We start from the raw sequence: 16,838 nt of genomic DNA on the forward strand, positions 1-16,838 counted from the left end.
CTCATTTTTAGTAAGTTGTATGTTTCTAGGAATTTATCCATTTCTTCGGGGCAGTCTAATTTGTTGCTGTATAATTGTTCATAGTAATTTCTTTCTTTCTTTCCCTTTTTTTTTTTTTTTTTTTTGTCTTTTTGCCATTTCTTGGGCCGTTCCCATGGCATATCGAGGTTCCCAGGCTAGGGGTGGAATCAGAGCCATAGCTGCTGGCCTACGCCACAGCCATAGCAACACAGGATCTGAGCTGTGTCTGCAACCTACACCACAGCTCACGGCAACGTTGGATCCTTAACCCACTGAGCAAGGCCAGGGATCGAACCCATAACCTCATGGTTCCTAGTTGGATTCGTTAACCACTGAGCCACGATGGGAACTCCTTTCTCTGTCTCTGTCTCTGTCTCTCTCTCTCTTTCTTTCTTTCTCTTTCTAGGGCTGCACCTGTGGCATATGGAGGTTCCCAGGCTAGGGGTACAATCAGAGCTGTAGCCTCTGGCCTATGCCACAGCCACAACAATGCCAGATCCCAGCCAAGTCTGTGACCTATACCACAGCTCATGGCAACGCTGGATCCTTCACCCACTGAGCGAGGCCAGGGATCAAACCTACAACCTCATGGTTCCTAGTCAGATTTGTTACTACTGTGCCATGATGGGAACTCCTCATTGGCCTTTTCTACCTGAATCTCTATTTCATTTATTTCTCCTCTGATCTTTACTTCTATTAATTTTAGGCTTAGTTTTTTTTTTCTTTTCTTAGTTTCTTGAGGTGTACATTTAGGTTGTGTAATTGAACCTTTCTTGTTTCTTACTGCAGGCATCTTCACAATGAACTTCTGTCTTAGAACTACTTTTGCTGCATCCTATAAACTTTGATATGTTCTATTTCCATTTTCCTTTGTCTCTAGGTATTTTTAAAGTTATCTTTTGATTTCTTTTTGACCCATTGCTTGTTCAGTGGAATGTTGTTTAACCTTCACATATTTGTAAGTTTTTCAATTTTCTTCTTGTAGTTGATTTTCTAGTTTCATACCATTGTAGTTGGAAAAAATGCTTGATATGATTTAAATATTCTTAAATTTAAGACCTGTTTTGTGGCTTAACATATGATCTATCCTGGAGAATGTTACAGGTTCACTTGAGAAGAAAGTTCATTACTTTTGTATAGGATATTTTGTAGATGGCAATTCCATCTGGTCTAATGTGTCTTTTAAAGCAATAATTCCTTATTGATTTTTCTGTCTGGATGATCTATCCATCGATGAAAGTAAGGTATTAAAGTTTCCTACTGTTACACATGGCTATTTATTTCTCCCTTTAGTCTGTTAATATTTGCTTTATATATTTAGGTGCTCCTATGTTGGGTGCATAAAATATTTACCAATGTTATATCCTCTTGTTGGTTTGACCTCTTTATCATTTATATAGTGAACTTTGTCTCTAATTACAATCTTTGTCTTAATGTCTGTCTTTGTCTGATAGAAGTATAGATATCCCAGCTTACTTTTGTTTTCCATTTGCATGAGATATCTTTTTCTATTCCTTCACTTTCAATCTGTGTGTGTCCATACATCTGAAATGAGCTCTTGTAGGCAGCATACTTATAGCATGTAGGATCTTGGTTTTCTTTTTTCTTTTTTTTTCTTTTAATCTATTTAACCAGCCTTTGTTATTTGACTGGGAGAATTTAGTCCAATTTTACATTTAAAGTAGTTATTCGCAGGTATGTACTTATAGCCATTTTGTTAATTGTTTTCTGGCACTTATGTGATGCCTTCCTTCTTTTCTGGCTGTCTTCCTTTGTGATTTGGTGATTTTATGTAGTGGTATGCTTAGATTCCTTTCTCTATAGTATACCTACTTTAGGTTTTTACTTTGTGATTCCCATGAGCTTACACAGAACAACTTACATTTGTAAGCCTGTTTTAAGTTGATATCAACTTAAATTTGAACACATTCTAAAGCTCTATATGTTTACTACCACTACTCCACCCAGTTTTATGTTCGTTTTGATGTCACAATCTACCTCTTTTTATCTTGTGTATCCACTAATAAATTTTTGTAAACTAGTTTTTTTTTTTAAAACTACTTTTGTTTCTTAACCTTCATACTAGCTTTACAAGTGATTAACCCATCACCTTTATATTAAATTATTCTGAATTTTACTATGTATTTACTTTGACCAGTGAGATTTAGGCTTTCACATGATTTCCTGTTACTAGTTAGCACCCTTTCCTTTCAGCTTAAGGAATTCTCTGTAACATTTCTTGTAAGGTCAGTTTGGTGGTGATGAATTCCTTTAGCTTTTGCTTATCTGGAAAACCCTACCTCTCATTCAATTCTAAAGAACAGCTTTGCCAGATATTCTTGGTTGGCAGTTTTTTTTCCTTTCTGTACTTTGAATGTATTGTCCCTCTCCTTTCTGGTCTTCAAAGTTTCTGCTAAAAATCTGCTTATAGTCTTACTGGGATTCCTCTGTACATAACAAGTTGTTTTCCTTTCAAGAGTCTCTTCTTTAACTTTTGACAATTATGTGTCTTGGTGTGGGTTTCTTTGGGTTTATCTTATTTGGTGCTCTCTAGACTTCCTGGATCTGGTGTCTTCTTCCTTCCCCATTATTTCTTCAAATAAGTTTTCTGCCCCTTGCTCTTTTTTCCTTCTGGGGCTCCTATAATGCAAACATTGCTCTGCTTGATCTTGTCCCATAAATCCCTTAAGCTCTTTTTACTCTTTTTCATTTTGCTTCTCTTATTAGATGAGCTCCAGTGCCCTGTTTTTTTATTTCACTGATCCTTTCTTTTGCTTTAACTAGTCTGCTGTTGAACCCTCTAGTGTATTTTTAGTGCAATTACTGTATTCTTCAACACTGGCTTCTATTTGGTACTTTCTTATATTTTTCTATCTTTTTTTTGAAGTTCTCACTTTGTTCATTCATTCTTTTTTTTTTTTTTTTTTTTTTTTTTTTTTTTTTTTTGTCTTTTTGCTATTTCTTGGGCCGCTCCTGCGGCATATGGAGGTTCCCAGGCTAGGGGTCGAATCGGAGCTGTGGCCGCCAGCCTACGCCAGAGCCACAGCAACACGGGATCCGAGCCACATCTGCAACCTACACCACAGCTCACGGCAACACCGGATCTTTAACCCACTGAGCAAGGGCAGGGACCGAACCCGCAACCTCATGGTTCCTAGTCGGATTCGTTAACCACTGTGCCATGACGGGAACTCCTGTTCATTCATTCTTATCTCAGGCTTGGTGAGCATCTTTATGACTGTTACTTTGAACATTTTATTAGGAAATCACTTTTCTCTTTTTCATTAAGGATTTCTCTGTGGTTTTATCTTGTTCTTTGTTTGAAATATATTCCTTTCTTTATTCATTTTCCTTAACATTTTGTTTTCTATGCATTAGCTAAAACATCCCCCTCTCCCAGTCTTGAAGGAGTGGTCTGGTGTAGGAGATGGACCTTATTGTTACACCCTGGTCTAGCTCTTGGTTTTCTCGAACCTTTGTGATTGTCCAAGCAGGCTGCTTTATTCTTGGTGCCCTCTGGTAGTTGAGCATGTGTAAATACTGGTCATTGTCCCAAAGGGGAGGATCTCAGTCAGCATCTAGATTCAGGCTAATGGCAAAGCTAGATCCTCAGGCAGAAGCTTTATAGGTTTGCAAATATAGCTCTTTCAGGGGTAGATGGGCACTTCTATCTGCTTTCTCTGTACTGGGACCTGAGGTAATAACCAGTTAAGAAGTTTATTTGATGCTATCCCATTAATTCAAGAACACAAGCCTTGCTACTCACCAGACTCGGGCTATCTAGGATGTGGCACAGCTACAAAAGTTGGGGTACCACACATACACCAGTGTCTCCTCTTTTGGAGACACTGGAGACCTGGGGCAAGACAGAGGGAGAGTGTGACAATGATACCCATTGGCCTCCCTGATCTCTGGAGGCCTTTAGAAGTAAGTGTTTAATTAGAAGCCTGCCCCTCAGGCCACAGCTATAAAGATATAAGTAATAGCCTTTTTCACAAAAAGTCTGGGGGTACATTTCAGTCTCTGTGCTGTGCCCTGGGGTGGGTAGCCAGTTAAGAACTGTTTCTCCATTTGCTGCAGTCCTAGGGGACCCACTGACCAATAGAGCCAGGTGATCAAGGAGTGTCCCTTGGGTGGCGGCCACCAAGAACCAGGGCACCGGACATGTGCACAGGGTCCTTTCTGGGAGGTACTGGTGACCCAGAATGAAGGAGATGGAGAGTACTACAGTGGCCCCACCAGCCTCTGTGATCTTTGGAGAGTATTTCAGTAGGCTTCCAGATGTGTGTTAAATTAGAATCCTGCCCCTGAGGCCAAAGCTTTAAGATAAGAAAGTAAGTGTCTTTCCCAGAAAGACTGAGTACTTTTCAGGCAGCAACCTTTCCACTGAGCCCTGGGGCGGGTGGGAGGGAGGGTAGCCAGATGAGTCACTTGAGCCCTTTAAGACCTGTTTTTGGGTGGTTAAATTGGGTGAAGATGGTAGAAACTTCCAGCTATAAGTTCTGGGATGTAGTGTATGATGGCTATAGTTAGTAATACTGTATTGTATATTTAAGTAGATTTAAAAAAATACTTAAAATTTTAGTAGATTTAAAAAATTTTCCACATGCTTAGAGCTTTTTAATCTTTTAAATTAAAAGGGTGACTAGAGAGTAGAAACAAAAACAAGTTTCTTGTTCACTATAGCCTGGTGTTCTCATAGAGGCAAGCATTCTTGACTTTCAAAGCTAAGTGTTCTGGAGGCTTGTCTCTTAGATGCAAGTCTTTAAAAGCTGGGGTGCCTGATGTGGGGTCCAAACCCCACAATCTCCTTGGGGAGAAGGGAGGAGTTGTGGGTTCCCTCCTGACTAGGTGGCTGTGCCAGGGGTGGGGTGTTTGGTGAGACTGTGTCTTGGTCCCTCCTACCTGTTTCAATGTGGGTTTCTTCTTATTCACCTGATGTGGAGAAGTTGTTCAGCTGGTTTGGGAGTTTGTTTCAGAGCACAACATTCTGTGTGCAGCTGTCGATTTAGGTGTGTTTGTGGGAGGAGTGAGTTAAGGACCCTCCTACATGACCATCTTGAGCCAGAACCCTCTTGCTTTTTATCTTCTTATTTGACTAGTGGGTAAGATACCATCTCTAGGGTCTAGCTGCCAGGGTTAGTGCTCAGCATTTGTGCTTCCTGGCCAAGGAACGTGTGCCTTTGTCAGATGGGGGTAAGGGTAGCACATGGTTTATAACACACACACAGAATGCTTAGAGCATAGGAGACTGAGCAACATAATTTGTCATCTGTCCCCTCCCTTTGGAGTGTGAACTTCATCAAGACAGGACTTTTTTCCTTGGCACTCCCAGCCCCTAGAATAGGAATGGATGCAAAATACCGTCAAATGTTCTTTATTCCCTGACCTCAGCCCTCATTCCACTGGCCTGACTACCCCCTTAAAGTCTGACCTTTGCTTTTTTATGGGCCTCCTGACAGCTTTCCAGCCTGGCCTTAACTCATCTTTGAGGCTCTGTAAGCCTTCTGGGCATTGGTTATGTGGTCTGCTCTGGGGAACTCTCTGAGGCTATTAAAATTATCTGATCAACATGGAGCAACAGGCTTTCTTCGTTGAAAGCTGACCTTTCCTACCAGCAGCACCATTTGTGTGTAACTGCCTAAATTTTCGTGGGAACATTAGGAAACATGATTAATCGCAGTTTTACAATATTCCAAGTGTGTATACATTAAATGTCATAAATGTGATGTTACCTTACCAAGGTAGCAAAGGCCTTGTGTGTTTAGCAGGGCCCTGTGATGAGGTAGTTGGAACACCTGGACAATGTATGCACATTTTGCTCAGAATACCAGGGTGCAGCATAAGATGGAGCAGCGGAGTAGAGCATAGGACACAGAGGAGGATGGCGCCAAATAGCAAAAACACTCCGAGATCTGGGGAGGAGCCCACCTCCCAAGTCCCAAGTCATCTAGCATTTAAGGTTTAAAAAATCTGCCTTCATTCTGTGGGCTCAGTTGTTCAGCTAAAAATCTAGATATGAGAATTAGCCTGGGAAAAGAGAGCTAACAATTGGAGACCAGTTACACGCTAGGCACTTCTAAGTATATTAGCTTTTTTATTCCTCATAATCACAAAATGACAGTTCATATCTGAACCTGGGCCTGATTGACTTTTCTTGAAGCTGAGACTATACACTGCATTTTCACTTTCTGCTGTTAAGACCTCAGTGGGGAAGTACTGTTGGATTCTGTGCCAACTTGAAAATGCTCTGGACTGAATGGATACAATGCACATGTCTGTACCCCACATGACCAAGACAGTCTAGGAATAAAAGTTGTCTTTGGATTACCCAGACAAATGTATTTTTCTTTTCTTTTTTTTTTTTTTTCCTGCCACGCTGATCAGGGGTTAGGTAGCAGCTGGTGTTAGTATCTCTCCAGGCAGATGGTGATGTCAGCCTTTGTATGCACTGCTAGCTTGTGGCACACTTTTCCTCTGGAGATTGAAAAGTGAATCATAAATGGCAGCCGCATTCTATACAGTGCCTTTGTTTTGTCTTTTTAGGGGTGCACCCATGGCACACGGAGGTTCCCAGGCTGGGGGTTGAATTGGAGTGGTAGCTGCAGACCTATGCCACAGTAATGAAGGATCCAAGCTGTGTCTGCAACCTACACCACAGCTCACGGCAACGTCAGATCCTTAACCCACTGAGTGAGGATGGGGATGAACCTGTGTCCTCATGGATGCTTGTCAGATTCGTTTCCGCTGAGCCATGAAGGGACCTCCCTACAGTGTTTAAACTAACAGTAACAGAAAACATGATGCTAGAAAAGCCAAACCATGTAACCACCTTTCAGCTGTGCTTGTTATGTAGTGGTAAGTTTAAAATAGTGTCTAACTTTAGACCACAATTTGAGAGGTAGAGCTCTCCAGAGAAGCACAAATATGTATGATTTGGAAAATAGCACTTACCTGGAAAAGAACAAGCTATTAGAATGATGAAGCAATTTTTTAAACTTTTTTTAAGGTTAAAATTCTTTTTACAAAATAGTAATTTTTGTGACATCTGAAAAATAAGACAGAAGAAACTGTTTTTTTCCCCCTTCATAAATTAGATCAGCACTTCCCAAACTGATGCCCAAAGGAACAACGGTTCATGAAGTGTTAAAACAAATGTCTTAATTTTTTTTTAAATGGGCAATAGTTTGAAGAATGATATATCCTCCTCTTACAAGGCTGGGGAGGCTATTTTTAAAGTATGACTATTTCTATTTCTAGGAAGTGGTCTATGGGGAATGAACTGCTGTCAAATGCTGAAATTTCTGGTCTCTTGGTTCTATAATCCTAGGTACTTTGATTTCCAGGAATATTCTGTAATCAAATTGATAGACAGGTGAATGTGAGTCCAGTGACTTTCACAGTCTGGGAACCAACCTGTGTGGAAAGTGATGGATGCAGTGCAGGGTGACAGCACCTCTGGGGAAGGAACAGAGGAACCAGAAATCAAGCCTCCCATTCTTAAATAACATTTATTATTGTTGCAAAGAAGTCTTTTTTTCATGAGAGCACTTCCCACATTTATTTAAAGATATATTGGTTATCGTGATAGAAGCAAATTTCCACTGAGGTGCAATATATGAAGTATGCCCAACTACGATTCTTAATTCAGCAAAATCTCATATTCACAATGTGAGGGCTGCCACTCAGCTCTTTATCCAAACATGCCTTTTTTTTTTTTTTTTTTTTCCTTTCAAAACATGTGCCTGCACAGGGCGGAAAAGAAACGCCAAGGGCCAGTTAAAAAGGAGAAGCCTAGAAAAGATAAAATCCCCGAGGCAGTTCTGTTCAACTGCAGTCTGAGTGCAGGCTGAGTGTTCGTGTGGGGAAGCGTGACGTCCAGTGGTTTCTCCGTTTTAATGGCGGGACAGCCCTTGAGGTTTTCCGCAGCTGGAGGAGTGGGAATGTCAGTTACGGAATCCAGTCGATGTTCAGGCACCGCGCTATGAAGGCGAACATGTCAGAGACTTCTTCTATCACTTTGGCTGTGGGCTTTCCTGCCCCGTGGCCCGCCTTGGTGTCCACGTGGATAAGCAGAGGGTTGTTCTGCTTCCGGCTGCGGCCCACGATGTACTGAAGGGTGGCAATGAACTTGAGGGAGTGAAGCGGGACCACTCGGTCATCGTGGTCGGCGGTGAGGAGAAGCATGGATGGGTACTGGATGTCGTCTGCCTCTGGCAGCTTAACGTTGTGCAACGGAGAATATCTGAAAGGCGAAGGCATTTCCATGAGGGCAGATATGAAAAGCACAGCTGCGTGTTCACTAGGGGAGTCAAGGGGCGTGGCGGGCAGTGACCTGTGTGGTTCACTGGCAGTGAGGTCTGCAGCTAACTGGCATGGGGGTGACCGCTGTGGAGTAGGTTGGCATCAGTTTGGGCTGTGACTGGCCAAGGTTACTGGAAGCTGGGGAGCTGTGTCCTTTATTTGGTTCCCACTTTGGAAGACTGTGTAAGAAAGAAACTCACAGGGTTCTTGAAGCAACCCAAACTCTATGCCCACTAACTGTCCTGAGCTGAATATTTTCATTTTATTTTTCACTGCTACAAAGTGGACTGATAGTCCATTTTTTTTTTTTTTTTCTTTTTAGGGCAGCACCCACAGCATATAGAAGTTCCCAGGCTTAGGGGTCTAATCGGAGCTACAGCTGCCAGCCTACACCACAGCCACAGCAACGCCAGATCCTTAACCCACTGAGCGAGACCAGGGATAGAACATGCATCCTCATGGATGCTAGTCAGCTTCATTTCTGTTGAGCCATGATGGGATCTCCCATTTGTTTTTTACATGAAAAAAATTTATAATTGATATGCAGCTGATTTACAATATTAGTTTCAGGTATATAACAGTGATTAAATATTTTTATAGATTATATTCCATTTGACGTTAAAAAATATTGGCTATATTCCCTATGCTGTATAGTATATCCTCATAGATTATTTATTTTATACATGATAGTGTCTTAATTCCCTACCCCTATCTTGCTGATTGTTTTTTTTAAACTACTGACTGTGGATATAATAGGTGCAAATCTTTCTTTTGTCGAAAAACTTGAAATCCAAAGTGTCTTATGGAGAAACAAGTTAGTAATATCTCTTAAAATACTGTGCCACATTTATACATTAAAGATTCTTAGAAGTTTTGAAGAAAAAAAAATCTGTTAGGCTTTATCCTAGCCATTCACAAACTTGGAGATCTAGATCTTTTGGGGGGGGGGGAAGCTCCTTTAATATGCTTGATTGAACTCCCTGCTCGTTTGGAGCAGCATGTAAGAGGAAAATACAGCCCTGTGAGTGCTGGGTTGGAAAGTTAAAGTCTGAAAGAATATTATCACAGACATCTTGAGAAAAATATTTAGAACTTGCTTTAAAATTAATTTTAGAGGTATTAAGTCCCATTGAATTATTTTGTTGCCTTCAATATACAATTAACTCAATATACAATTAACTCAGTCTTCTCAACTGAGTTTAAATGGGACTTAACCCCCTAAGGACATTATTTTATGTATGCTACAAATCTGAACTACAGCTTCAAATATTCAGCTTTTACCAGTGTGTGTCAATGAGGCTATATGTGTATTTTCAAAGTAATAGCCTTCAAAGTAAATTTTTCTTCCCCTTAAAGAACAGAATTTTAATAGTTTTTTAAAGTATTCAATTAAAAAAAAATTCAGTCTCTAAGTAGAGAGCTAGCCACACAAAGCACATAAAATGAAAAAAAAAAAAAAAAGACTTTGGAAATTACTCTATCAAAACTTATAGCTGACTGAGAAGACAGGGGACATAGGCTTCTGATACAATTCCAAGAGCAATGCCTAAACACTGCTGATAACAATCCCCAAACCCTATTTGTGAGAAGTAAAGAGTGAAAAGCCAAAAAAGAATGTAGCTTATAGTACCAAGCATCTAAATGAATGCAATTTTCTCACTATTATTGCCAAAGTGGTTGAGGAATATGAATATTTCAGTAATGCAACTTGTAGTTCCAAATATATGTGGTTGTACTGAAAGTAAAAAAGTTTAACTGTACTTGGTATATTCCTCTTTATTTCCTTATTTCTAAATTTAGAAAAAGAAGTCCCATATATATGTAAGTTATGACACTTTTTAAAATTAGTTTTTGACGGTTGCAGTAACAGATGACCACAAATGTAGCAGCTTTTAAAAACAAGACAGGTTTCTGATCTCATAGTAAGTCAGAAGTCTGTGTTGGCTCAATTGGGCTCTCTGGCTCTTTCAAGGCTGAAATCAAGGTGCTGGCTAGCTGGGCTCTTACCAGGAAATTCTAGGAAAAAAATCTGTTTCCAGTCTCTTGGCAGAATTCAGTTCCATGTGGCTGTAGGTGGGTTTGTTCTTAGGTCCTAAAGGCCCTCTCCTCCTCCTTCAGGGCCAGCAGTGACAGGCTGAGTCCTTCCCGCACTTCTGGTCCCTCTGACTTCCCCTTTCTGCTGTGTCCCTGATTCCCGCCAGAGAAAGTGCTCTGCCTTAAGGGTTTGTCATTAGGTTGGTCCCACTCAGATAATCCAGGATAATCTCTTTAGTGTAAGGTCAGCTGATTAGTAACTTTAATCTGTACAGTCCTCCTTCACAACACAACCTAGAGTGGTGGTTGACTGAAGAACCAGGGGACAAGAATCCCAGAGACCATCTTTTTTTTTTTTTTCTTTTTAGGACCACACCCATGATATATAGAGGTCCCCAGGCTAGGGGTCGAATTGGAGCTACAGCTGCTGGCCTATGCCACAGTAACGTGGGATCCGAGCCATGTCCACACCACAGCTCATGGCAATGCTGGATCCTTAACCCACTGAGTGAACCTGTATCCTCATGGATACTGGTCAGGTTCGTTACCACTAAGCCATGAAGGGGACTCTGTAGGGTCTATCTTTAGAATTCTGCCTATCATATCTTTGTAGAGTGTTCTTTTTGTTAAAGACCAGATCAAAACAGGGAAGACAAATTGGTATTCCCACCACTTACCCTACTTCTATAGAAAATTACATGCAAATATGAGTCATGGAAGGGGACTATGAGTCCAACACTCATCCTTTTGACTCTGTTCAGTATTCTGATAACAAACTGGTAGCAACACAGATATGTCAAGATGATTTAAAAACCTTACTTGATGAGCCATTCAAAGTGTTGTTTGCTGTCCGAGCACCCATAATCGGTGGTCCAGGCATGACCAATGGTATATTTATGGAACTTCAGCATGTCCATTACTCCAACTTGAGCAATAACACAACCAAAGAGGTCAGGTCGTTGATTTGCACAAGTAGCTAAAAACCAAGATAGAAAAGGGAGGTGGTCCATCATTAAACATTTCTGTAATGAACGAAACCAAAATAGAACACAGCAACACTTAAATGCTTTCAGAATTCTAACTTTTTTTTCCAAGAGCACACAGGAAGACACCATCAGAAATCACATACTCAGTGGCCCATGAGCTCTCCCCCTTCCTTCCACTGTACCCAAGGGTGGAATATTCTCGTCAGTAGTAGAGATTTACTCCCTAAAGAGAATCTCAAAAAAGACGATCCAGCATTGACTGCCATGAGGTGTGGTGTAGGTTGCAGACATGGCTTGGATCCCTCACTGCTGTGGCTATGGTGTAGGCTGGCAGCTACACTTCTAATTCAATCCACCCCTAGCCTGGGAACCTCCATATGCTGTGGGTGTGGCCCTAAAAAGACACACACCAAAAAAAAGACAAAAAAAGAAATACCTATTTTTCCTTGACCCTGGTTCCTAGAACAGAGCTCCTAAAACCCTGGGAATTTCCTGAGTGACGGGGTGAGAGGAATGTCTTTCCAAATTCCTAACTAGCCCATTTCAACCATAGCTGAGCTTATGCTGATGAGGTGGCTCCTGGTAGGTCCCTAGATAGCTTTAGGATGGGGGCTGGTTGCCCAAGGAACCCGCAGTGTGGTTAGAGGATTGGAACTTTTGGTCCTACCCTGAAGCCTGGGGAGGGGAGAGAGGCTGGAGATCAAGTTAATGATTTAATGGCTCATGATTCAATCCATCTTGCCTGCACAGAAGTTCCATACAACCCACCAAACAAGTCTGGAGAGCTTCTGGGCTGGTGAACAGACTGAGATGTAGGGAGGGTCAGGTGCTCAAGGACAGCATGGAAGCTCTGCATGCACCTGCGCCCCTGCCCCCACCTCACTCCGTGCATCTGCTCGGTCTGACTGTTCCTGAGTTCTACCCTTTATAACAAACTGATAACTCTAAGAAGAGTGTTCCTGAGTTGTAGCAAAGTATGAATTGAACAAGGAGGGCATGGGAACTCACAGGATGTCAGTCAGAAGTACGGGAGGCCCAGAACGTGCACTGGTGTCTGAAGTGGGGGCAGGCCTGTGGGACTGAACCCCTCCCTGGTGGGGTCTGTGCTGTCAGAAGTCAACTGAATTGCAGGACACCTGGGGGGTGTCTGGAGAGTTGGAGAACTGGGTTGGTGTGGGGGAAAAAAAATTCTGACACATGTGGTGTCAGAATTGTGAGTACAAACAGTTCATGTAGACTGAGGCAGAAGGGGGCCTAAACCCCAGCTCAGAGCTCTAACCAATACTGACAGAGCTTCTTGTTCTGTTTTTTTTTTTGTCTTCTTAGGGCTGCACCCACGGCATATGGAAATTTCTAGGCTAGGGGTTGAATCAGAGCTGCAGCTGCCGGCCTACGCCACAGCCACGCCAGAACTGAGCCTCGTCTGCGACCTTCACCACAGCTCATGGCAACTTAACCCACTGAGAGGCTAGGGATTGAACCTGAGTCCTCATGGATGCTAGTTGGGTTTGTTACTGCTGAGCCATAATGGGAACTCCTTGTTCTGTTTTTTTAATACTCTTCTCATATACTTAAAAACTTATTTTTTGGATAATTCAACAAATACTTATTGAACTACTGCCACATGCCTGACTCTGGGCTTGGGGATATATCATTGAACAATTTAGTGGGAAAGATAAAGACGTGAACAAGTAATCACAGTGCAGCTCTCACAACTGCTGGGAAAGTACAGGTGCCATAGAGCAGGGATCGGGGTACCTAAGGCAGCGCAAGGAAGTGGAGAGGCATTGGGAGGAAGTACATCAGAGGTGGAGTGACTGGGAGCTACTTGAGGGAGCTGAACTTTTCCGACCTCTGGGAAAAACAACAACAACACAAAAAACACAAGGTTCCTGTTCCAGTTCTGACTTCAGTGTTTGTGATCCTAAATCCTGAGTGCTACCCCTGGAGATCCTATTTCCCACTCAGAGGACAGAGGGGCAGGAATCTGGAATCTGGACTTTCATATAAGTATCTCGGCAGCCTGATGGGGGAACTCAGGTTCCTTAAAGGACTTGGTTTGTTAATAGGCATAAACCAATTCCTGAATATAAAACTCTGAAAATAAAATGGAGTTATACGATGGAACTGGTAAACTGTAACACAGCTCTCCTACTATTGAAATCAGATGGCATTGCAATGTCCTTTCCCATTAAATTTTACACTTGCCCTTAGTTCTTCTCTTCCTTTAACCTCCATATTTAATCTGTATGCAAATTTATTTGGCCCAAATTCAAAATATACCCAGAATCTGACAACCCAGGTCCAAGCCACCATTTTCTCTCACTGAGACGGAAGCCACATACCTGGCCTCCTGCTTTTCTGCCCTTGCCTCCCCTTCTGTCTACCCTAACACAGTAATGGGATCAATGCATGATCCTGATTAAAAAAAAAATATGCCAAAGGAGTTCCCTTGTGTCAGAGCAGCATAAGGATCTAGTGTCACTGAAGTAGCTTGGGTTGCTGCTGTGGTGCAGGTTTGATCCCTGGCCCAGAAAAGTCTCTATGCTGTGGGCATGGTCAAGGGAAAAAAAAAAAAAAAAAAAAAAGTCAAATTATGACACTTCTCTGCTCAAAACTTTCCCAAAGGCTTCTCACTTCACAGAATAAACTATGTTCTCTACACTGGTGAAGACGTCCATCCCTCACCTCTCCCAACACCCTCCTGGCTCTCTGCGCAGACAGATGTGGGCCATGCTGGCCTCAGGTGTGTCGTCTGCCGCCTCTGACAGAAGGAAAGCTCCATGCAGGCACAGAGGTATTTTCTGTTCCTTTTGCTGACATATGCCCAGTAGTTGGAAAAATGCCCAGCACTTCATGTTGCTCAACAAATATTTGTGGAGTGCATGAATTAAACTTGTGATTATTTGGTGTTTAAGAATGTTATCCATACCCTTTCTAAATTAAGGTTTTAAAAAAACTGAAGTATAATTGACGTATATTAGTCTCAGATGTAAAACAATGATTTGGTATTTTTATAATCACAAAATGATTATCATGATAAGTCTAGTTACCATCTGTCACACAATTATGAAATATTATTGACTATATTCCCTATGCTATCTGTACATTATATCTTTGTGATATTTTTATAACGAAGCTTGTATCTCTTAATTACCCTCATCTCCCCACTCCACTCCCCTTTGGCAACCACTAGTTTGTTCTCTGTACCTATGAGTCTGTTTATGCTTTTTAGTTTCCTCATAAAAGTGAAATCCTAAAGTATTTGTCTCTTTCCAACTTACATCACTTGGCATAGTATCCTCTAGGTCCATCCATGTTGCTGCAAGTGGCAAGATGTCATTCCTTTTTAAAGAGCTGAGTATATTCCACTCTGGGTATCTCTCTCTCTCTCTCTCTCTCTCTCACACACACACACACACACACACACACACACTCTATCCATTAATTTATCAATGAACACTTAGGTTGCTTCCATAACTTCGCTATAGGGAATAATGCTGCAGTGAACCTAGGGGAGCATGTATCTTTTTGAACTAGCGGTTTTGATTTCTTTGGAAAAAAAAAAAAAAAAAAAAGAAGGGGAACTTCTAAATCATACAAGCAGTTCTATTTTAAATTTCCCGAAGAACCTTCATACAGTTTTCCATAATGGCTGCAGCCAATTTACATTTTGACTAACAGTGCATGAGGGTTCCCCTTTAGCCACATCCTTGTTAATACTTGCTATTTGCTGTCCTTTTGATACTGGTCATACTGACAAGTGTGAGGTGGTATCTCATTGTTGTTTTAAATTTTTTTTTTTTTTTGTCTTTTTGCCTTATCTAGGAACAATTCCGCAGCACATGGAGATTCCCAGGCTAGGGGTCTAATCGGAGCTGTAGCCACTGGCCTATACCACAGCCACAGCAACACTGGATCCGAGCTGCATCTGCAACCTACACCACAGCTCACGGCAACACCAGATCCTTAGCCCACTGAGCAAGGCCAGGGATCGAACCCGCAACCTCATGATTCCTAGTCGGATTTGTTGACAACTGTGCCATGACAGGAACTCTGTTAAATTTATTTTTTTTTAATTTTATTAAATTTTTTTTTGGTTACACTCATGGTATACAGAAGTTCCTGGGCCAGAGATCAGATCTGCGCTGTAGTCGTGACCTACACCACAAGCTGCTATAATGCCAGATCCTTAACCTACTGTGCTGGGCCAGGGATTGAACCCATGCCTCAGCATTGACCTGAACTGCTGTAGACACCATACCAGATCCTTAACCTGCTGTGTCACTTTTCCAACACCATTTATTGAAGAGGCTGTCTTTTCCCACTGCACATTCTCAATTCCTTTGTTGTAGATTGACCATATATGCATGGGTTTATTTTTTGGTTCTCTATTTGGTTCCATTGATCTATACCTCTGTTTTTGTGCCACTACCATACTGTCTTGGTTACTAGAGTTTTGCAGGATAGTTGAAATCAAGGGGTATAATACCTCCAGCTTTGTTTGTCTTTCTCAAGATTGTTTTGGCTCTTTGGAGTCTTTTCTGTTTCCACGTATGTTTTAGAATTCTTTGTTCTGTGAAAAATGCCATTGGTATATTGATAGGGATTGCACTGACTCTGTACAATGCCTTGGGTAGTATGGCAGTTTAGGCAGTATTAATTCTTCCAATCCAAGGGCATGGTACATCTTTGAATTTGTTTGTGTCATCTTCAGTTTCTTTCATTAGTGTCCTATAGTTTTTAGTGTACAGGACTTTTACCTCCTTGGTTAGATTTATTCCTCAGTATTTTATTCTTTTTGATAACAATTTTAAATGGGACTGTTTTACTTTCTCTAATAGTTGTTAATATATAGATATGCAACAGATTTCTATATTAATTTTGCACCCTACAACTTTACTGAATTCATTTATTAGTTGTTTGCTGGTATCTTTAGGATTTTCTATATGTAGTATCATGTCATCTAGAAATGGTGACAGTTTTGCCTCTGACTTTCCAAACTGGATTCCTTTGATTTTCCTTGTCTGACTGCTGAGGCTAGGACTCCCAATACAATGTAAATAGAAGTGGTGAGAGTGGACATCCTCGTCTTGTCCCTCATCTTAGAGGAATGCTTTCAGCTTTTCACCACTGAGTATGGTGTTAGTGGTGGGCTGGTCATATGTGGCCTGTGTTATGTTGAGATATACCCTCTATACCCTGTTTGCTAAAAGATTTTAATCACAAAGGGATGTTGAATTTCATCAAAAATTTTTTCTGTATCTATGGAGATATGATTTTTATTCTTCAACTTGTTAATGTGGAATACCACATTGATTGATTTACAGATACTGAACTATCCTTGAATCCCTGGGATAAATCCCACCTTATTATGGTGTATGATGCTTTTTTTTTTTTTTTTTTTTTTTTTGTCTTTTGTCTTTTTGTTGTTGTTGTTGTTGCTATTTCTTGGGCTGCTCCCGCGGCATATGGAGGTTCCCAGGCTAGGGG

General features: G+C 41.3%; 1 protein-coding gene across 2 annotated transcripts in view; it reads right to left on the bottom strand.

Moving 5' to 3' along the window:
* The window catches only part of PREP (prolyl endopeptidase), a 531,010-nt gene continuing 521,685 nt past the window's right edge, over positions 7,514–16,838 (bottom strand). The window contains exons 16-17 of one of the 2 annotated variants that reach the window (XM_021083601.1): positions 11,179–11,335; positions 7,514–8,266 (exon numbers count right to left, since the gene is read on the bottom strand). In XM_021083601.1, coding sequence (XP_020939260.1) covers positions 7,972–8,266; positions 11,179–11,335 — 452 coding nt within the window. In that variant the 3' untranslated portion in view covers positions 7,514–7,971. 2 annotated transcript variants of the gene reach the window in all.

The sequence above is a fragment of the Sus scrofa genome, chromosome 1 (genome assembly GCF_000003025.6).
Source record: "Sus scrofa isolate TJ Tabasco breed Duroc chromosome 1, Sscrofa11.1, whole genome shotgun sequence".
NCBI lineage: Eukaryota > Metazoa > Chordata > Mammalia > Artiodactyla > Suidae > Sus > Sus scrofa.